At 38.1% G+C, this 23875-nt stretch overlaps 1 protein-coding gene across 3 annotated transcripts in view; it reads right to left on the minus strand.

Moving 5' to 3' along the window:
* HMCN1 (hemicentin 1) overlaps nt 1–23875 on the minus strand; it is a 508266-nt gene that overhangs the window by 458264 nt on the left and 26127 nt on the right. Inside the window, exon 1 of one of the 3 annotated variants that reach the window (XM_029226848.1) lies at nt 15428–15499. The exons of the other annotated variants lie outside the window; for them this stretch is intronic. Within the exon in view, the coding sequence (XP_029082681.1) occupies nt 15428–15440 (13 nt within the window). The 5' untranslated portion in view covers nt 15441–15499. Of the gene's footprint in view, nt 1–15427; nt 15500–23875 lie in introns of those variants that run through there. 3 annotated transcript variants of the gene reach the window in all.

The following is a 23875-nucleotide window of genomic DNA, read 5'->3' on the forward strand; positions in this document are numbered from 1 at the left end:
ACCACTAACATTATTCTCTTAGTCAATCAACAGATATCTAGCAAGTGCTTATTGGGTGCGAGACCTCGGGATACCACAAGAAACAAGACACAGTCCTTCACCCTCACCGGAGCTAATAACTGTATCTTTTAAAACCAGAAGAAGAACAAATCAGTGTTGCAATTTAAAAGGGAGACTCCAAGACCTTGGTTCTTTAAGGAGCTGTTTTCTAGGATTAAAGAGGTGAGAAAATTCTTATTTTTCATATGCTGGACATGCTCCTCTTCATGACCTTATCAATGTAAACAGAGATCTCATCTTTTTCTGAGAACTTTAAGCAACGAGGCAAGATCCTCACACTCAATACATTCCTGCGAAGAAACGTCAAGTAGAATTTGTCACCCAAATGCCTGTCACGGTTTTCATGAGCTGAGTCTTTGGCATGAGGGCACCAAATTTAGTATGTTACTACAAGGTTATTTCAACAGTCAGAAATTGATTATTTGTAATACAACCAACTCAACATGCAGCTCCTTAGGGGATAAGAGGGTTTCTCTTGGGAAAATATTTTGAAACGATTCTGTAACTTATTATTTTAGAATTCAGTGATTATATGAAGTAACAAGATAAAAATGTACATTTCTTGGACAGTTAAGAGACTGAAATATTTGGGTTGGCAACCAAATGTTCTAAGTAAGTCAAAGGCCCTATAGCTTCTGTCAGCTTGTGGCCAATAACTATGGGAAAGAAATTTCACAAGTTCAACTATGACCCCTCCTACCTTTAAAACCCTACTATTTGACACTCAGCTGTGTGACTTTTTTGTAAAGTCCAGTGTGTCGTATACTATTAAGGTATACTCACTTCTTTCTAATGCAACACACACATACATTGTTCCTTCAATAGTAAGCAAAGATTTCTAGCTGCTTCCAGAAATAGACAGTGAATCTCAATGGAGAATGGAAACAATTTCCAAACTGATTAATACTCCAAAAGCTAAGGCTCTAATCTAACAATTCCTACTCTAAATATAGTGACATGACTTCCATTTTACTTACAAAAGTCATATCTTGGCATTGTTATTACAACACTTCTTCAAAATGAATGCCCCTCATACATTCCGTTAAGACATAGCTAAATACGTAATTTGGGCCTGAGACTGTGGCTGCATTTCAGACTTCTTAGAATACCCCTACTATTTTCAACAAGATTTTTTAAAGTTTTCTCCTTTTAGAAAGAGAAACCAAAAACGGCAGTAGGATCTATCAAACAAAGACTAAACCCTGGAATAATTAAGGCAATCATAACATTCCCCGGGGCTGCCTACTTATTAAGAAGTTTTACAGAAATCAAATAACAACATTGGCGGTGGTAAATTAACACCATTAAAGCCAGAAATTATTAGCATTTGGAATACATGGATATTACTTACCTAAATACAGTTAATGGCTCAATCTTCTGATAGTTCCTAAAAATTGAATTAACTGGTTCTGAACCATTTCTGAGGTCAGTATACGGTTCATCTGCACAAGACACTCCAATTAGTAGTATCTCTCATTACACGTAGTGATTCTTAACGGAGGGGAGGGTAAGGGACTGCAACCCTTAACCTCCATGTGGAGTACATAAGAATCTTCTTAGAGGCACATATTATTTGAAAAATGCCCCCTCTAAAACCTAAATGATTCTTAATGCTTCACCATTCCCTGTTTTGAAAATTTCCAGTTTCAATATTTGATATCAATCATCTTCTGATATTAATCAGCATTTTAAATGTTAGTTAAAATAATTCTTAATGATTTAGACACTTTTATTTTAAGGCATTTGTGATAGAATAACGGTCCCCTAAAGATGTCCATATCCTAATCCTCAGAACCTGAAAATACGTTACCTTGCATGGCAAAAGGGACTTTGCAGACGTGATTAAGGATCTAGAGATAGGGAGATTATCCTAGATTTTTCAGGTAGGCCCTATGTATTCCCCAGAGCTCTTACAAGAGGGAGGCAAGTAGGTCAGAGTCAAAGGAGGAGATATGACTATGGAAGGAAAGTTGGAGTGATGCAAGGGGCAAGTGGCCTCTAAAAGCTGGAAAAGGCAAGGAAATGGATTCTCCCATAGAACCTCCAGAATAAACACAGCCCTGCTGTTACCTTGATATTTGGATTTCTGTCCTCCAGAACTGTAACATAATAAGTATTGTTTTAAGCCACTAAGTTTGTGGTAATCTGTTACAGCAACAATAGGAAACTAATACAGTACCGCTATGTCAAGAATTGTAAAATCTATCAGAGCCATGCTAGAACTGACATAAATTGCTAACTTGTGACAACCTGAACTTATCTAGACAAAACCATTAAAAAAGGTGTTGAAATCACAGCCATCAGTAGGTTACTTTTTCAATGAAACGCTGGCTCCTTTTATATACTAGATCATATATTCTTAATTCTAGACACTGAAAATATTGCTATAAAATGTAGTATTAAGAATAACTATAAAATTGTTTTAAAGTAATATACTATTGATCACCCATTTTTAAAAATCCATTCCTGTTAATAATCATAGTATGTTTGCTGTAGTGTGAGAGGGTGATCTTGACCTACCAGTGGTTGGCAGGTGATGTCACTGCAGCCCCAACCATGAACTACTAATATGAGGTGCAGTCACAGGGAGGATTATTGTGATGTGATTGCAGACTAACGGGAAAATTCCCAGTGGAAACCATTCTCAGTTATGTCTGTCTTTTAGCACGTTAACAATCACTTTGAGAGATTTAATGCTATCATAACAGCATTACTTAAACCATAATAATGAAAATAAAAACCAAGAAAACGCACAAAGAAAATGCTGAACTGAATGGGTCAAATTTATATACTGACATCGTGCCATTTTGGAACCAAGAAATTTAAATACTAAATCTATCATTAATTCAAACAGCTCCTTAGCGCTGACATGCTGGAGAAATTATTTTCTACTCAAAATGATGACAGTACTTAGGGCTTCCCTGGTGGCGCAGTGGTTGGGAGTCCGCCTGCTGATACAGGGGACACGGGTTCGTGCCCCGATCCGGGAAGATCCCACATGCCACGGAGCGGCTGGGCCCGTGGGCCATGGCCGCTGGGCCTGAGTGTCCAGGGCCTGTGCTCCGCAGTGGGAAAGGCCACAGGAGTGAGAGGCCTGCATGCCGCAGAAGAGGAAAAAAAAGAAAAAACCAAAAATGATGACAGTACTTAGCCACCAACAATAACTAATGGACACTTTGAACGGTTTATAGTCATGAAGGACTTATGTCATTATAGTCAATATAGTCATTATAGTCATGAAGGACTTATGTCAGTCCATTAACATTTTATCTCTATATCTCACTTACCACAAGACTGTGATTGGGAATACAGTTTGTGGTTATAGAATCGATGAATGTTAAATGGTCCATGCAAGTAAAAATAACTGCTCTTAGTAGCATAGTGATGGCCCCTTACCAAGAGAGCCAAGCAATTTTATCACCGTACCACCTTCAGAGTTGTCCTTCTAAAATGACTTCTATACTTCCACTGCATGGCTTTTGAGTATGTATTATAGCTATTTTTTCATGTCTATTTACTCATCTCTGTACCCTCATTGCCTGTAACACAGTAGGCATTTTATAAATGTTTATTCAATTAATCCACCTACCCATCAGTACCCTTCAACCACATTTTAGCCTACACCTGGGTGAAGCATCTCCCACAGCAAAGGACAGCAAAATCACCTGTGCAAGCTCAGGATTTATATGGGTTCACAGCTATTTAGGATTATCCTGAACCTTCGTGACATGTTAAAAATTACATCATTCAATTGGAATATACGAACCAATTTACAATATGAACTAATTCAGTCCTGAGTACTCCGTCTTTCTTATACATAAGACAAATCTACTCCTAGGAAGCTAATGGTTCAAAAATTACTGAATAAAATCAGCAAAAAAGTATTAAGAAAAAATGAATTCACCTGGTTTTAAGCATTAAATAAGTTTTTGTTTCCAAACAAGTGGTTATATATATTAACAGTTAACTGCAGTGCTCTAAGGCAAAGATCTTTTCTAGCTTTCTTTACTACTAGAATAAGAAAACTACGTAAGATCCTTGGGCAATGATTTGGTTTATTAGCTACAGCACAGCTTTTATTGACAAAATTAGAACACTACTAGGAAACCAAATCAGCATCTTATCTCTTGAACCACATAAAATCTTAAATAGCACCCAAAAAATGAAGATTAGGGCCAGGTAAATACAAGCAGATGTACTTATGCCCATTGAGTAGCATCTAATATTTATCTGTGGGCTAAGGGAAAAAAAAGACTCCTACACAAAGCAGCTATGCCAACTATTAATAGCTGGAATAAAGTAACTGGACAGAGAATTGAAGACAGGCTCATAAGAGTAAATGGAATAGAATTTTGAGAACATAATCTGGCAACGAGAAAAAGCTAAGGTTTTTTTTTTAATTGAAGTATAGTTGATTTACAATGTTGTGTTAGCTTCTGGTGTACAGCAAAGTGGTTCACTTATACATATATATACATACTTTTTCATATTCTTTTCCATTATGGTTTATTACATGATATTGAATATGCTTCCCTGTCCTATACAGTAGGGCCTTGTTGTTTATCTATTTTATGTATAGTAGTTTGTATCTGCTAATCCCGAACTCCTTATTTATTCCTCCCCCCAACCCTTCCCCTTTGGTAACCATAAATTTGTTTTCTATGTCTGTGACTCTGTTTCTGTTTTGTAAATAAGTTGATTTGTGTCATATTTTAAGTTCCACATATAAGTGACATCATATGATATTTGTCTTTCTCTTTCTGACTTACTTTCCTTAGTATGATAATCTCTAGGGCCATCCATGTAGCTGCAAATGGCATCATTTCATCCTTTTTTATGGTTGAGTAGTATTCCATTGTATACATGTACCACATCTTCTTTATCCATTCACCTGTCGATGGACATTTAGGTTTCTTCCATGTCTTGGCTATTGTAAAAAGTGCTGAGAAAAAGCTAAGTTTTAAAATAAGGGTTTATTTTTTTTAATATCCTCAATGATAAAGATATGGGGTTCAGAAACTATGAAAAATAATTCTCAAAATCCATTTAAATCTCTGCATTAAAGAGGTACAGCTCATTGCTTTTTTTTAACTTACTCTTGTTATGAGGGACCCTAACTCTTCTTCCTTTCCCAACTCTGATCTTTTGAAATCTTTCTGAATAATCACAATCCTTCATGTTTCTGATTTCAACTTTATAGTTTTTTCAGTCTTGCACTGGGGTTTTTGAAAATGACTTGAATAAAAATAAGTTTACCATAAAGACATTCTTTCTAAGCTCAGATGGGAGCAGATGCTACTTCAAAGTCTGTTTATTCTTTGTTAACTCACTCTCATTGTCACGATAAGAGCATTAAAATTTCCCTCCACATTCCAAGTTTTAACATAGCCCATCTCACTCTACAATGTTAATAACCAGTTAATATAAGCTCTTTCCACCTAAAAATTTTTCTGAATCTCATTATACTTTTCTTTTTGTTTTATTCACATAACAGTAAATATTTACTGGGGGTCTACAATATGCCAGACAGTATACTAGGCATGAACAAGATAAAGTCTCTGTCCTTGAGTGTATTGAGAGAGATGGACGTGAAAATAGGCTGTGGATTTCAGTACGACAAATGCTCTGCAGGTGGTAAAGGGCGCTCACAGGAGGCAGCTCCTATATCTACAGGTCAAGGAGGTTAGGTCTTGGTATGAGTAGCACGATTCCAAAGTATGAGTAGGAGCTTCTCAAGCACACCAATTTCACATTAATTAAGATAGAGGCTTGGGGCTTCCCTGGTGGTGCATTGGTTGAGAGTCCGCCTGCCGATGCAGGGGACACGGGTTCGTGCCCCGGTCCGGGAAGATCCCACATGCCGCGGAGCGGCTGGGCCCGTGGGCCATGGCCGCTGAGCCTGTGCGTCCGGACCCCCGCAACGGGAGAGGCCACAACAGTGAGAGGCCCGCGTACCGCAAAAAAAAAAAAAAAAAAAGATAGAGGCTTGGAAGTGAAGAAAAAAATAAGTTTGGAAAAGTATGAATAGGATAATAGGTGCACATTTTGTGACAGAGGTAATAGAAATAAATGACGGTGGACCTTACATACCACGCTAGCCTCTCAAAAGAAATAAGTGAGTAAGGGCTCGTGTGCGATGTGAAGGACTCTCTGAGGAAAAAGCTAAACCATAACCTCCCATTTCCCCTCAACCCAGGGCAGTATCATCTCTGCAGAAGACATTTGGAAAAGTGTGGGGCATTTTTTGGTTAGCACAATGGGGATCACACCAAGTCTGAGGTTCCCACCAAGTCTACCCGATCACAAAGCCCTGCTCCTTCCACGAGTCAGGATAAAGCTGTGGTTTGAAAGCCAAGCACAAAAGGCAGTGTGTTAGAAAGGACTGATGGTCAGTAGCATCACAGTCTACAAAAAAGGCAAGGAGAACGAGACTGACCAAATCACTGTTTGCTTTGGCAGCAAGCATGTTGTTGGCGACCGCTGGAGAATAGTAGCTTTTTTTTTTTTACAAGGAATACAGGAAGGGGTGATTAGGAAGTGGAAGTTTCAAGTAGATTTAAAATGTGCTTTCAATAAATGTGACAATGAAGGAATGCATGATATTAAAGTAGCAGTTTGAGAGAACTGTTGCATTGTAGCTGCAAATTTTTGTTCTTATTGTTGTTTTGATCAGGAGACTAGGATATGGTGAGTGTGTGTGTGTGTGTGTTTCACAAATGATAGGAGAAACTGTTTGCAAGAGCCCATCAAAACTGACTGAAGAACAGTGTCTCAGAGGAATGGAACTAGAACAGATATTTTTCTAGGAAATATAGATCTGACAAATATTCAAGTATTGAAGATCTCTCAAACTGAAAGACTCAGGCAGATTCTATAGTTCTTAGCAGGTAGAGCCTAGAGATGGGACCAAAAAAAAAAGAAAAAGAAAAAACATAGCATTAAAGACTATACCAGCAAGCTGTAAACTCAGAGATTATCTCTGACCCTGGAACAGAGACTCTTCCTGAGCCCACAGGAGCTAAGAGATAGCAAATAAAATTGCCTCCGCCAATAGCCAGGACAAAGTCATAGAAAATATTAAAAGAACATCACGAGGTACATCGAGTATAATCACAAGGCCACAATCACAGAAATGGTCTCCACTCAGAAACATGGTAGAGAAAACAGCCAGGTCATATGCCATTCTTTAGACTGCCACCACAACTGGTGGCATAATTGAGTTAAAATTTACAATATGTCTGTGGTGTGTAACATTTACAGTATTTCTGTTGCACAAAGTAATCAGCATATACGACATGCTTCCTAATTAACGTAATCAGGCATGCTTTATCATGTCGTAGTGAGAGTACGGTGATTTCAAAACGCAACCTGACCTATGCTGAGGTCTGGATGCCATGTCCTGTTAACCCTCCCTGTAGCTATTGCCAGTGTCTCTGTGATTACTAGAGAGGGCACCACAAACCACCTCAAACTTAAGACCCAAAGAGCTAACTCTTTTCTCACACACCCTTGTTCATTCTGTTAACTAACAGAAAACCCATCCACCCAGCTGCTGAAGCTAAGAACATGAAATAAATGCCTTTCAAGTCACATTAATATCCAGTAAGGTACCAGTGTTTCTGATGGCTTTTTATTGCTTTATTCATATCAAATACTATACGTGAATTTTAATTTTATAAAAGTAACTTACAAGTCTTTGGGAATTTCTAATAAAAACAAGTGTAGTTAAAGGGTTTTATTTCTCTATCTCAAAATGCCTATAAAGCTTTATTTCATAATATTTCAGAAAACCTTAGGTTAAGCAAATACTTTGAATTTGTTGCTTTATTATATAGGTATAAAAAGGCAAATAATAAATAATCAAATCCCCATGATTTCTTCAAACTAAGTATGGAACATTTTTACTGACTACATTACTTGAACTATTTTTTTTCTGAATAAATTTTTTAATATCCATTAAAAGAACTGCATCTGGGGGCAACATTTTTTCACAAAACGAAACAAAAGCTCTGTTCTTCTGAGAGGAGACTTGGGCATACCAATGTACAATTCAAGAGAGCTCAGGAAATGTTTTACTGATATTCCATTACCCCTTGAGACACTTAACTTCAGCTCATGAAAATACCAGTGTCTAAAGGGATGAAAATTACAATGGCTTCCTGCAAAAGCCCCCTCTAGGCTATGGGACTAATTTAAACAATATGCATAACTCCAACCAAACCACTAGCATAAGCTAAAACATCTATTATTTAAAAAGCTGATCTGTGCATTTATCTGTCAATACTAAATCTCTTCTTTTAGGTTTCCCATGTTTTACATGTTCCACAAAAATAAAAAGAAACTATCATGTATTCTAATGTAATATTAATTTACATTTACACTGTCTCTCTCTTTTTTTCTTTTTCCTTTTCTTTTTTTTGGAGAAGGAGAAAGGGGAGGGGAAGGCTGGGCACAGTGCCTTACATATGTATGTACAGATGTGTTGAACTGGGTATTTTATCATGGCATTTGAGTAAATGCATAGATGAAGCTATGTCCTCTTTCTGTCTGTTGGCATTACAGAAATGCCAAAACTTTGCAATAGTCCATAAAGTCTATCAAGAACAAAAAAATCAAAATAAAAGGCAATATCATACATTTCAAACTTACCAAACCGTCAGCCTAAACTTAATTTAATGTAATTCACTGGGTTATGGCCTTTAGGAGAGAGCAAGCTAAGGTGATGTTTAATATGGACAGACTTGCTACTTTGGATATCAGTACTTGGGGGTGAGCAAGGGGGAGCAGGTTTAGTATATATTAGTCCAAACATACACTCTGAATCCAAATACTTGGGCCTGAATTCTAGCTACAATTTACCTACTATTTGGCCTTCAATAAGTCACCTGGCTTCTCAGAGCTTTGCTTTATTACCTGTAATTTGGTATAAAGAAACACTCTCATAGAATTAAAAGAGAAAATGCACGTTAGCCCAATGGATGTTAGTTTCCTTCCTTATCTCTTCTCCAGCATTTGTTCCTTCTGCCCTGAGATATGCAGATAAAATATATTCTACCATTTTGCTGAGGATTTCAGTCACAGAGAGAAAAGGACTTGCCAAGGAGAGCTGAAAAATGGCAATGGAAGTGTTCGGGATTTTTGAGGCTTTACACGGCAGCTGATCTTACAATATTAGCATACCATGTGCTTTGGTCAAGCGGTGTCCCTGGGCCCTGGGTGTGCTTCTGCCAGTCTCTCCAGACTCTAATTCGGTGTGGCACGCACATGCCTGCTGATTCCCACCCTTTCAGCCCAGAGTAAGAAACCAAGCCAAGGTGAAGCTTATAGCAGCTTCTGAAAAGGGCATTCTCTTGCTACCTTCAAGCCTACTCTTAACCTAATTCCTCTCATATCTGATAAAGGGGGTACCTCAGAAAGTATCTTTTCTATCTGCCTCCTAGGCAAATCTGTTATCAAGAAAACTTACATATAACACCCAACCACACACACATGCACACATTCACTGCATAGGTTCAACTTTAAAGAAGTGTATTTTAACTTGTGAAATTACATTAAAAAGAGGAAGAGAAAGAGAAAACACTGAAAAGCAAAGTCATCTCATATTGCCAGAGGCAAGTCAAAAAAGCATGTCCCTTCATTCCATGTTTAACTTATAACAAGCCAAGCCTGGAGGGAAAAGGGCTCCCTATGCACGTTGGCCAGATGCAGCATTGGGGTGACACATAGTATAGGGTACACTGATGTTAACCACAAATGGGAAATTAGGCCATCACAATGACCCAAACCTAGAGACTGGGAAAAATTCAATAGTTTTAATTTGGTTCTGCCATATTTGATTTATATGAAAGCTTCATGTTGGCTTGGTATCTGGAAATGTGTCCTTCTTCAAATAGTTTTAGCATTAATAATTTGCAGATCAAAATCTGTGGTTGAATACATCTTTAAGAGGGTATTTACAGCTAGCAAAGATTTGCACAACGCTACATCACAACTGCTGGAATCAGACTGAGTGGTAGAACAGATTTCCAAGGAAGTCAAAGAAAGCCAAGATGCAAGAGAATCCCAGATGAGGCAAAGGGAGCCAAGACACCACTTTTAATACAAAGCCCAGCCTCCCTTTGCCTATGTGCATTTTCATCTTAAAACAAAATTAGGATTACTTCTTATTGGCCAAACAGTGAGTGCCCTACAAAGAAATAAATGACAGGAAAAAAAAAAGGATAATCAATGTTAATAGGGGAAAAATCAGGCTAAATACAAAGTAACAGGCATGCAGAGAGAACATGGAAGAATACGTATCACATAAATTCAAGTTCCAAATACAGTTTTCTGCATTTCCATGGAAAACCTCATGTTAGAGAAAATGATTTCTGGGCCTTCAATTTGAAAACCAGAAGAGGCCTCCTTGGAGCCAGATAAATAACAACATTGTCACAAAGGCATTTTTCTTCGAAAATATCTCAAAATGTTTTACAGACATCTCTGTGTTTATTGGCATGGGACTCCCTGAGATACACACATAGCATTTTACTGATGGAGGATTTCAATCACAGAAAAAATTGTCACTTGCCAACAACAGCTGATAAGCGGAGACAGGACTAGGCACAAGGTCATCCAGTGTATAGAACAGTCATCTATCCAAGAGGCAATGCTGTTTCAAAGGCAAGTACATTCACAATAGAATGACTTAAAATCCTGCAAGTGAAGAGAATTACCCATGTATTTTAAAACATCCCACTGAAGAAGATGAATCTTTCTCAGAATTGTCCTCGGATTTGTTCATGTTAACGAAGTGTTTGATTTTTAAGGACAGAAAGTCTCCTATCAGCCACAAACTGAATCCCATTACATTTGTTGTTGCTGAAAAACTATTTTCCCTATTTGGCCATCAAAATGGATTTACTGGACTTCTGAGGGAAGATGGCAGAATAAAGTCAAATTCACTTTTAAAATATATATATCTGCTTTGCGAAATATATATAATGCATGGAAAGGAGAACTCTGAATTAGTTGAGCAATTTTCAATATTTTGTCTGCTATACATTGGACTTCTAAGGAAAACTAGCAGTTTGAAGCCAGATCACAGAATCATCCTTCCCACAAGCCTAATAAATGAAAGAAAAAAATAGGCTAAAACTAACCAAGAAATTTATCACAGCAATCAAATAAAGTAGGAGGCACAATCTTAATGCCACTTTCTTTTTAAGAAGCATGTCCAGCCAATGTTTTCTTAGGTCAGTCTCCCAAGGCAATAGAAATAAAAGCAAATATAAACAAATGGGACCTAATGAAACTTAAAAGCTTTTGCACACCAAAAGAAACCATAAACAAAAGGAAAAGACAACCTATGGACTGAGAGGAAATATTTGCAAATGATGCAGCCGACAAGGGCTTAATTTCCAAAGTATAAAAACAGCTCACAGGGCTTCCCTGGTGGCGCAGTGGTTGGGAGTCCGCCTGCCGATGCAGGGGACGTGGGTTCGTGCCCCAGTCCGGGAGGATCCCACATGCCGTGGAGCTGCTGGGCCCGTGAGCCAAGGCTGCTGGGCCTGCGCGTCCGGAGCCTGTGCTCTGCAACGGGAGAGGCCGCAGCAGTGAGAGGCCTGCGTACCACAAAAAAAAAAAGGGCAGAAGACCTAAATAGACATTTCTCCAAAGAAGACATACAGATGGCCAATAGGCACATGAAAAGATATTCATCATCGCTAATTATTAGAGAAATGCAAATCAAAACCACAGTGAGATATCACCTCACACCTGTCAGAATGGCTATCATCAAAAAGAACACAAACAACAACTGTTGGCAAGGATGTGAAGAAAAAGGAGCCCTCGTACACTGTTGATGGGAATGTAAATTGGTGCAGCCACTATGGAAAATAGTATGGAGGTTCCTCAAAAAACTAAAAATAGAGTTGCTGTATGATCCAGCAATCCCACTCCTGGGCATATATCCAGACAAAACTAAAATTCTACATTCATAGCAGCACTATTTACAATAGCCAAGACATGGAAACAACCTAAATGTCCATCAACAGATGAATGGATAAAGAAAATGTGGTACATATATACAATGGAATATTAGTCAGTCATAAAAAAAGAAGAAATAATGCCATTTGCAGCTACATGGATGGACCTAGAGATTATCATACTAAGTGAACTAAGTCAGAAAGAGAAAGACAAACACCACATGAAATCACTTGTATGTGGAATCTAAAATACAACACAAATGAACATATCTATGAAACAGAAACAGACTCACAGATATGGAGAACAGACTTGTGGTTGCCAAGGGGGAGGAGGGTGGGGAAGGGAAGGATTGGGAGTTTGGGATTAGCAGATGCAAACTATTACATAAAGGATGGATAAACAACAAGGTCTTACTGTATAGCACAGGGAGCTATATTCAATATCCTGTGATAAATCATCATGGAAAAGAATATGAAAAAGAATATATATATGTATAACTGAACCACTTTGCTGTACAGCAGAAACTAACACAACATTGTAATTCAACTGTACTTCAATTTAAAAAAAAATTTTTAAAAGGAAACATTGCCAGAGGAGAGAAAAAGTAAAGATTGTAGAAAGTAGCTTAGTCATCCTAAACCACATTCTACATACACCAGAGCAGTAAGTGGTGACAAATTCCCAAGTTTTCCACCAATATCTCCAATTATTTTTTTTAAAGAAGCAGCTTAAGCAATCCTAGACCAAACAATGCATTTCCAGATACTTATTCAAGAGAAATGAAAACATATGTCCACAAAAGGACTTATACAAAAATATTCATAATACTCAAAAACTAGAAGCAACCCAAATGTCCATCAACATAAGAATGAATAAATAAATTGTGGTATAATCATATAACTGAATATTACTTAGTCATGAAAAAGGAATTCATACATGCAAAAAGAAACTGAATCACGAAAAACACTAAATTGAGTGCAAGATGTCAGTCACAAATGAATACATATTCTTTTGACTTCACTTATATGCAAAACTAATCCATGATGACAGTTATGAGAAAAATGGTAGGATGACTGGCAGAGAAGGAGCATAAGGGAACATTCTAGGGAAATGGAAAAGTTCACTACCTTGATTGCCCTAAAGGTTACATGGTGTGAACATCTGTCAAACTCATCAAACCATAATCTTAAGATGTGTACATTTTACTGTATGTAAATTATACTATAATTCTTTTTTTAATCCAAAATAAATGAATAAACACAGCTGCTGAGGGGATAGGTAGACAGCCCAGGAAAAAGATATAGAAAACCCCTCACATGAACAAAGCCTCCCTACCACCACAGGGTCTCACAGGTTCAGAAATTTCCACTGAGTTGTCCAATGAGAACTATCAAAACCAACCCACTAAATTTCCATCAGTAAAGAGGGATTGGCAGAAGGAAAAATAAAAGGGAAAATAAGATGATTTTCTGAGGGGACGGGAGATGCTTCAGAGAGAAACACACAGAGGTCCCTATAGAAGTCCTGGCACCTCTCTGAATTAACAGGCTATGGCCAAAACCCAGAGTTGTCGCTTCACGAACTGGAGAAAGGTCTGAAACCCCCCAAAATAAAAAAGTTCTCCCAAATAGGTGGAGGAAACTCTAGCCCATGTATTTTCATTGGCCTTTAGGCAAACAGAGATTGGTCCACCAATCACCATAGCCAGCCAGTCCCTTGCAAGTTCTACTATCCTCCATCCTCACGCTGTTAAAGAAAAGCATATTGAAGACTAAATATATCCAGTCCCAGAAGAGTAGTAAAGGGCATGACAAACAGGCCTCAAATAGGGTGAAGACAAGAGAATTGAACAAGGCCATATCACAATCAATTAGAGGCTGATGGAGTTGCCTGCATCTAAAGTGAATAAGTTGTAAAGAAATGGCATATTGCACCAGAATTGTGTATACTGGAATCCCACTTTAACACTGTGTCAAACATCTGAATTTGAATAAGCTTTTATAATATAACTATAAGATTATAGAGTAAGTTATTGAACACAACCAATAGTCTCCTGCCTACTTTGAGATATCAGAAGATGAATTGCTCTGAGTTGATGTCATAGAACAGAGGCAGGAGAGGAGACAGCAAGAAACCAACCTGTATACTCTTCTCTTCATCCCCACCTCTCTACGTCCTTATCTATCCAACGGGAAAAAGTAGAAATGAGGGATGGGGAAAGGCACTGGAACTTAAAGCAATTCCTGAGTACTGAAAATTATGCAAAATAAGGCTATAATAATAAATATTTTCCTGTATTGACCTACTGATTTCATATTTACACTTGAATGGTAAGTCAAAAGAGTAAACAAGCAGTATGACTGCATTCTCTCTTGTACTTATTTTTTAACTGGCTATGCACAAACCATACTTTCAAAGGCAGTGCAGACCCTATTTTTGACAATAAACAATAATACAACAAAGTGGGGTTCACCAAATGAAAAGAGAAATTACTGAAATAAAATCTGTAAAGTCTTACAAAAAGTGAGTATTCCACCAGGAACAAGATAAAAGAAAAGCAAGCATTCTAAATAGGCAACCAGAAGACGTGCCATTCATATTAAGCATTTTGATGTAATCATACTGTCATCCTAGAATAAGTGAAGTATTTGTGGATGCTAAAAGCTTATGTATTTTTCCCACTCTCAAAATAATCTTATTTATTTTACCAAGCTTTCAAAACTATTTACCCCCAGCAGAGACCTAATGAAATGAGCTTCATCCTTAGTGAGATTTTTTTAATCAGAGAAAAAGGAAGCTATGAGAATGTAATTGTTTAAAAAAAGATTTGTATTTACTTGTATTTACTCCACATTATAGTATGGCTATGTTCACTGAGTAAGGAAGGAAGGAAGGAAGGAGTTGAGGCAAGGAGGGAAAAAGGGAGAGAGAGAGAGAGAGAGAGAGAAACAGAGAGAAAAACATATACAATTATTACTGATACTGAAAGTTAATCACCTCCTCAAGGGCATGTTCCTCACTTGCCCAAATGTGGGAAAATTCAATGACAACAACAGACATTCCACTGAAATAGTGAAGAAAGCATATGGCCCCTAAAAACAAACTATCTAATTAAAATGCAGAAAGACAGCTCAGCTCTCCAATTATTAAATACACAAAAGAGACCATTTTAAGGTTCATAAACAACTCTAAAAAGAAAACTAGAGTTTACAAAGAATTTAAATATGAAAATAAACTAGACCTAATAATAAATATAAACAGGAAATACCAATGGCTGATCACTTAGTAAACCATATGCTCTGAGCCGCGATTTGGGTCACTTTAAAAAACAAACCCCAACTTTACAGTATTGCATTTCAACATATAGAGCAGTCAATAAAACCTGCAGGGAAAAACACACCTTCTCTCTCCATCCTGTTCCTACAAGCTTGTCAATTACTGTAGGGCACAGCAGAGGTTGAGGAACACAGCTGATCTCTTTCAACAATGTTAAGGCTTTCACCAGCCCAGCCTAATAAACACATGTTCCCAATAACTTCTCCAATGAATAAACCCCTTTCAAAAGAGAAACAGGACTCACATGAACACTAACCTCTTGATTAGAAAGCACATACTTAGCCAGTGGACTGTGAAGGTCTCCCCCCATTCACATGCTTCAGGCTACATTCCTAATCAATTAGTTACATCAAATCCCCTTTTGTTTCCCTCCAGTGACTTTTTGCCACCCTGTTACTTGACTCCTAAGCAAATGCCTCACCTGGCTTTCATCCAGATTCCCTGCAAAGCTTGCCCTTCCCAGACCATGGGAGCCAGCCTCTAGAGATGTGACTAGCCTTCTGGAACTTCTACAGTATGGTAGAGAAATGTTTTCAAAACAATTCTGTAGAGCAACTGAGGCATTTGGAATATTTGTTCAACTGAAGAATCTGAAAGATACTGAAGAAAAGTATCTTTCTTTTATCTACTCCAGAACTGCTCCTGGAAGAGCATATTCAGCTGAAAACAAAGATATCCAGGTTATAATCTGTTTAGTCATTAAAAGCTACCTGACCTTGGGCATCTGCCCTTGGCATCTCTGAAGCTCACATTCTTTATCTACAAAGTGGGTGAATTTTGGTAAATCCATTTCTATTTTAAAACGTTGTTAATTTGTGAAACAGGACATCCAAGACATGATCTGTTGCCTTCAATTACACTTTATCCTGTTGTCATTTTAAATAAATGTTCAAGCCCTACAACCACCCCCCAAACCTCATCCCTGATAGATCACTTGATGCCTAATGATGCATTCTAACCATTCATAATTCCCACTGTATTCTTTAATACCCTAAGAATCAGAATTTATCTGAATGTGTTTCTACTGACAATGTGATTGATGCTCAATAATACCAGCAACTTTCCTACCAGCATTTACAATTATTACTTTGCCATTTTACCTTCTATTCTACCCCTCCTTCCAATCTCCAAGTTTGGATTAATACAACTGTTTCCTTTCAAGAGTCACTGAGCATTGCCAAGGGGAATCACATAAATATGCTAATTGGATCCATCACAAATTTATTAGATTCAACTTCAGCTGCTCAACAATCCATTAATTTATTTCTCCTCTGCTCCGTTTTCTACTGCCTACAAGTAGCTATTCCAAATCTTTATCACTCACTTCAAGCACTAGACTCCCTGCTTCTGCCCTCCTCATTCCCAGTGGACAACTGTCAGAAAAAGAAAAAAAAAATCTATGACTTTAGCCAAGAACCCCCTCAATTGCCCTCCCTTTGATTTACATTGTATCCATTCTTCCCACCTTCCCTCCTGCAGTAGACCAACTACTGTTAGTGATGCTTCTTTTCCAAAGGTATACACTCCTTCAAGTGAACTCACATGCAACTTTTCACATCTCTTCCAAAGCTATCAATCACATCTTCCATTTCTTTTATCAGTGTTTCTCTTCCACTCCATAGCCTTTTATCTCACCTGCCTGGGATATGCACTCAAAACTCCCCCAAAGTGTGAATAACAAATTCTCTCCCATTAGACTTTCTTGAGGTTAGAGGGGTCTGGGAAATGTAGTTTCTGGCTGAGCATCTGCATCCCAGTGATTCTTCCACAGTATGGAACAAAAAGCACAACTTTTCAGAAAATGTCAAGTGGTCTCTATAACACTGTATCTCTCATTAGGTTTGGCACTTAGCTTTCCTGACTCCTTTCAGCAACTCTTTTACTAAATCTTTCTCTTCTCAGACTCACAATTTAAGATTCTACCCTTATTGGCTTTCCTTCTTGCTCTCCAAGCCCTGCTTGGATTCGAGTATCAGCTCCATGACTGTGCCTATCACCCTTATATGAAATCTTTCACAGCTCTAACTCCAGGCTTAACCTTTTCCCTAACGCTAATATCACATTTTAACACTACCATTCTGAATCATCCACAAGCAACCCAACATGGCAGTATCAGGATGCTTTAGCTTACAAGTAGTAGGAAACTTCTACTCATTCTATCTTAGACCATAAGCAAATTTACAGCCCCATGAGGTAGAGCAGGCTACAGGTACTGCTGAGATATACATCAAAGCTCTGAATCCTTTTCTCTGCCCTGTTTTTTTTTTTTTTGGCCCTGCCCTCCTCTGCATTGGCTTTATCCTCAAGCTGATGGCAAGATGAATGCAACAATTCTAGGTGTAATATTCAAACATAACATCATCCATAAATGAAGCGTTTCACTTCCCTAAGAGAAAAACATTACAAAAGTCCCATTGAAAGAGATCAATGTTTATTTCTAAACCAATCACTGGCAAATGGAATGAGAGTACCATACTTAGTTTAGACCAGGGTTTCTCAACCTTGGAACTATTGACATTTAGGGCCAGATAATTCTTTCCTGTAGGGGGCTATTCTATGCATTGTAGAATGTTTAGCAGCATCCGTGGCCTCCACCCACTACATGCCAATAGAATTTGCCACTCTTGACAACCAAAAATGTCTCCAGACATTGCCAAATATCCCCTGGGAGGCAAAATAACCACTGTCTGAGAACTCCTGGCTTAGACTAACCATGATATATCCTTAGAACACAAGTACTGGAAGGGTCATCTCTTAAGAAAGGAGATAGGAAATTAAAGTTGACTAGGCAACCAATAGTGGCCACTGCAATGTCCAAAAACAAACTTGTTTTCTACTTCTCATGTCCAAAATATATTTCTCCTCCTGAATTTCTGATATTGATTAACATACCACTATCTAGATACTCAATGGCCCAAAATCAGAACAACGGCCCAAACTAAGAACTCTAGCATCATCTTTATACCTTCCTTATTTCCCATATCCAGTGGTTAACAGTTCTTATCAATACTGATGATGAAGCTTCTTGTGGATCTGTTCTCAGTTCTCCATGTCACCTAAATATCTCAGTGGTCACCTCCTTACTAGGTTTCCTGCCTCCTAGGCTTTCCTACAGCTTTGATAGTTATCTTCTAAAGGATAAATCTGGTCAAATCAACCTTCAACTTAAAACCATTTGATGACTCTTCCTCATTACCCACAAAACCAAATTGAAAGTCTTTAGCCTATTATACAAGGCCCGCAATGATTTATCCATTGCCCAGTGCTGCAGCCTCAACTCCAGCACCTCCACTTACCTTATTCTGTACCACTCCACATTATGTATTGTTCCTCAAACCAGACATCTGATATATCAGCGATTTGTTTGTGTCAGTCCTTCTGTCTGGAATGACCTCTCCACTCTCACTTCCTAATCTGTCTTCAAGTCCTTCACACTTCTCATGCCTTATTTCTTTTTTGGTAACTTCTACTCTCCCCATGAGAAAATTAATTAGTCTCGCAGCTGTATCCCCATAGTACTTATTAAAAATATAATTCTGATTGAGCACTTAACACATCATATTATAGCTTTATTCATCTGCCCAGCTAGATCAGGGCTACTAAAGGTGAGGTATTATCTCTATTTATAACAACAATTTCTGGCACAGTGCCTAGAACGTAACGAAACAGCTCTAAATGCAGAGATTTTGAAATGAAGGAACTCAAATGAACTGACTTCAATGTACTTGTCCAAAGTTATTATAAGTCTCAGGAACTAAGTCTAACCAGTCAGTTAAAATACTTTTTCTCTAATAGTAAGCCAAATAATCTGAAAAACATATATACCATATAAAATGCTAATAAATACCTGTTTCATAATTAAATAACAAGTCAAAAAGTGAAAATCAGTGTGACAAATAAAAATACGGCAAAATCACCTATAAAATGATTGAAGTGTTAAGAGGGATGATAATTTCCAAGTCTTTGCATGATTCAGAGAGTCTTCTACACATGTGCATTCCCACAGACTACCCAAATCCCTTCTCATACTTCACCCTCAATGATGAACAGGGTCTGAGTGGGGTCTCTGAGAACAGGGGCTCGAATACAAGTGTCCTTGGGCCCCAAGAGATGCTGAACTAAAGAAATTAAGCAAAGCCACATTTCCAAAAGATAAGGAAGTTTTTTTTGTTTTTCGAGTTTTGTTATTGTTGCTGTTGGTGTTTTTAATCCAAACCAAAGTAGAAACTGAGTACAAAGCAAAGGAGTCAGGGTAAACAGAGACTATCTGCGGAGAGTCACTGACAGAGGCATCACTGCTTTTGGTCTGTTGTTATGTTTCTTAGTACACAAGATGCCTGAGTAGAAGATAAATAACAAGAACAGAATTTATAAAGGCCTATAGACGGGAAAAGCAATGGGGCAATATGTGTCGAGTCATAAAGATGTGACTTCTCTTTGTCACAGAGGTTCTGCTTTGGGAATCTTTGCCAGGCAAATAATAAAAAACCCAGAAGGAAGTCTGTAAGCACCTTTGTTTATAAAAAAGAAAAAACAGAAGTGACCTACACATCCCCCCTAAAAGACTGATTACATCTTTTTACATTCTTTCAATTAAATTAGCTCTGAAGACTATGTAGCATCTACGTGGAAACATGAGGAAGTGCTTAAGACACCTGATACTTATGTCCCAGTCACAATTATACTGATAAAAAAATCATGTGTGTAAAGGCTCTACCTAAATATATCAGAAAAGACAATGGCTATACCAGAATGTAGCAATTTCTAAACTTTATATTTTCATTACCTTCTAAACTTTCTATACTGTGGTTATGTTACTTTTCAAAAGTTTAACTTCAAGTCGGCAAGAGAACCACAGAGGCTGTGTCACAAATAAATTTCACCCATTTACACACACCTTCAAGCACAAGCAACACAGAACACCCATGTTCAGAAAGGCCAATGCAATTTGGGTGGAATGCCACTGAGAAAGGTCTACATAGCCTGTTGGAGGACCTGGCCAGTTTGATCTCACTTCTTGGAAAGTCCCAAGAGCTTGGAATTCAACTCAGAACTGCAGTCATAAGCTTCATCAGCAGTGTCCCAAAGAATATGAATTAGTGGACAGAAGTTTATGAGGTTTCACCAAAAAAATCTAAAATTAGCCGCTCTGGCACCCTGATGGAAGCCCCAGCCTGGACACCTACCCTGCCTGGTCAGGGTGAAGAAGCACCTGTGATTATCTGCCAAACCTTACTGACTGCTTCTTTTCTCTGCAGAGAACCTTAACTGTGTTAGCCTGTGGACCATGGTGCCCAGGAGTCAGAATTCTCAAATACGGCAGTTCATCTTACATCCAAAGTGAGATTTGTATAATAAGGCTATAATGTGGCCCTGTTCTCTCTGTCCCTTAAATTTCTATTTAACCCTGTTTGTCAGGAATAGCCCAGGATCCAGCTCTTGTCCCTAATAATATAAAACTGCCACAGGCACCAAGATAGAGGCAAGAGCTAATAAGATGGCCTGCGCTGGGCTGGGTGTGGCGTGATCCTATTGCCTTTAACTAACAGTCTGGTGACCATAAACACTGCCTTAATAAGGTCCCTGCCCTTAAATGTCCCTTGTATTTTTGTTTCCTGCTTAATCAGCTGGAATAGAGTGCGAGTTACTGCTAAATGACTGCTCCATGGTGGAAGCAACTGCATATTAGTGATGGGCACATAGAGAGTATAAATTCTGAAAAAGGGTGTTCCCCCACTGCCAGAACTAGAGGCAGTTTGTAGGGCTGAAGAGACACCACTTCTCCTCACTCCACCCTCACTCATCCTGTTTACAAGGGTAAAAAGATCAGATTTCTCAGAAATTCCTATTTGCATCTGGGTATCCTAAAATGGAACTTATTGCCTTATAAAACAAAAGTACCACATTTCTACAGGAAAAAAAAATCATAGATAGCTGTATGTCATATTTATATTTTTGGATAGGATCTGGATTTTTTTTCTGTGTTCCCTTTCTCTTCTTTTTTAACACTGATACACTCCACCTGACTTTCTCTATATTGCAATTACCCAACCACTGACTTCAACATTTTATCTAACTTAAAGTTTAACACGAATAATTTCTTTTCTCTCTGAAGTTAATTTCTTTTATCTATAGAACACCTTAAACATATATTCTCTCTGAAAAAATTTTAATCCCCATTTGCACCTCTCTTCAGTATTCTTCCCAGAGTTCCCATCAAGTTCTACATCACCCTTCTAGGCCTTTCTAACCACCACTGTTGGGAAAATTGTTGGGTTTGGTGAAATCAGTCTCTTATAGGTCCTCCTCAAGATCTTTTGTTCCCATAATAAAATCTACTAGAACTCACTTCCCTGCTGTAGCAGTTTGCAAAACTGGCCACAACTATCTACATGCATGCCCTCTGCAATGTGACTGTACCTCCCACCAGGAGGCAGTGTCTATTTCCCCCACCCCTAATCTAGACTGGCTTTGTTATTTGCTTTGGGCCAATAGAATATGGTAGAAGTAATGGTGTGCCAGTTCAAACAGTAGACTTTAAGAGCCTTTGCACACTTCCCCTCAGTCTCCTGGAACCCCTCATTCCCTTGGATGAACCCTAAGCTAGCATCCTGGATGATGGAAGACCACAAGGAGCAGAGCAAACCATCCCAGCTGAAATCATCCTAGAGCCTGGAAATCATCCAGGCCCTAGCTGACTAAGCAGCTTATCAAAGATACATCATTGAAGCCAGCCAAGAACAGAAGAACTACCCAGATGAGTTCAGCCAAAACTGTTGGCCCACAGAACTGTGAACTTTAGTAAATGATTGTTGTTTAAAAATCATTTAAGTTTGGGGATAATTTGTCACACAGCAAAAGCTAACTAATACAGCTGCTCGTACATTCCTTAACAACCAAGCCTCCTCTTCTTTACCTTGCTACTTTTCTATTTATAGGATAGGGTAAAGGTTTCTCTTCAATTATGATATCCTTTCATCTAGCACATATTATAAATTCCTATAGTTCAATGCAAAAATTCTCCTCATTCCCAAAGTATTTGGACAGGGTGTTCTTAGCTACAATGATATCATAGGAAGTATTATGTAAAAATTTCCCTCAAGAATCAAATATGTAAGATTATCCTACTCTGTAACAACCTAAATGGGAAAGAATCAAAAAAGAATAGATACTTGGATCTGCAAAAAAAAAAATTATCCTAGTTCATACAACTGTCATATAATATAGAACCAAATCCTTTTCTAATCCTTTTAGGATTAGAAAACTGGTTAATTCATGTCTTCATGTCCTTCTGATTCCAGAGCCTATGCTTTTTTCATTAAACCATACTGGCTATTTTCACCTTGAGAGTATATGATTAATGTCCTAATTTCTTAAAAGACTTAGATATACTAAATTCTGCGTCAACTTATAGAACTAAAACCCAAATCCTTTACTTTGTTTACTCATTCATTCAAACGGCAGATGCAGCCTAAGAATGGTGCGCTCTTGATCCCACCATTCTCAGCATTGACCTACATACTTTCCTGCTTTTTCTCTTCTCAGAGGTCGTGACAGTGGACTAAGCCACTTTCATCTACTCATTTCTACAGGTGCTTTCCTGTCAAAAAAAAAAAAAAACATCAGCCATCTCCTCTGAAAGGTCTTACTTTTTCCAGCCTCTCTTCTAATCTGTGACTGCGGTAGACAGAGGAGGAGAAAGATGGAATACAAATCAAAACATTCATTAAATGTAAGACGCCAACTTACTCCCACCTATGAGATTCATCCCTGGCTCTGGGTTACACATATTGTAAGCTTTCTGGACAAAGTCTACTTCTTCCTTTATATCTTGACATGACGGGTGTTCAGTAAATGAAAGTTGAGGAATAATAATACCAAAGTGGAAACTATGGCCCCCCTCCCCACTGGCTTCATGTTGCATTCAAAAGAATTATCTTTTATGGCATTTAACTTGAACTTTATGTTTTTTCCTTGCTAAGAGCTATTAACATTACTATTGCACCACAGAAGGGATTTTTGTTTTTCTTCTGATAGCCATCTTTCAACAAGTCTGGCTGCAAGTAAATGAGATCGGGATTTTAAGAGCCAATTATTGTGTGGCTTATTGTTTGTACTTGCTAAACTTTATTTTCCCCATAGTTTGCCTCCGTTTCTATCACTGACTCTATCTTGCAATGAAAATTAATGCTCTGATTTAAATGAGTGATATGAAACATGATCTATTACGCCTGCTGGCACACAGTATGTTTCACCTCATTACCACATTATTAAAGAATAATTAGCATCTCTAGGGATGAATTGGATATTACACATCCAACATTTGTAGATACATTTACTCACAGTTAGAAAATGGTGGTTCTATCCTTTCCATACACTAAGCCTCAATTATAAGTTTTACCAGTCCTGAAAATTGAAATTATTCTCTGGGGAACACAGATTGTGTTAACTGCTGAATCACTTGCATGCTAGTGGAACCCAGAAACTTTCCACTTGCATGCTTATATACTGA

This window comes from Monodon monoceros, unplaced genomic scaffold (assembly GCF_005190385.1).
Source record: "Monodon monoceros isolate NGI ecotype Baffin Bay Population unplaced genomic scaffold, NGI_Narwhal_1 Super_Scaffold_18, whole genome shotgun sequence".
NCBI lineage: Eukaryota > Metazoa > Chordata > Mammalia > Artiodactyla > Monodontidae > Monodon > Monodon monoceros.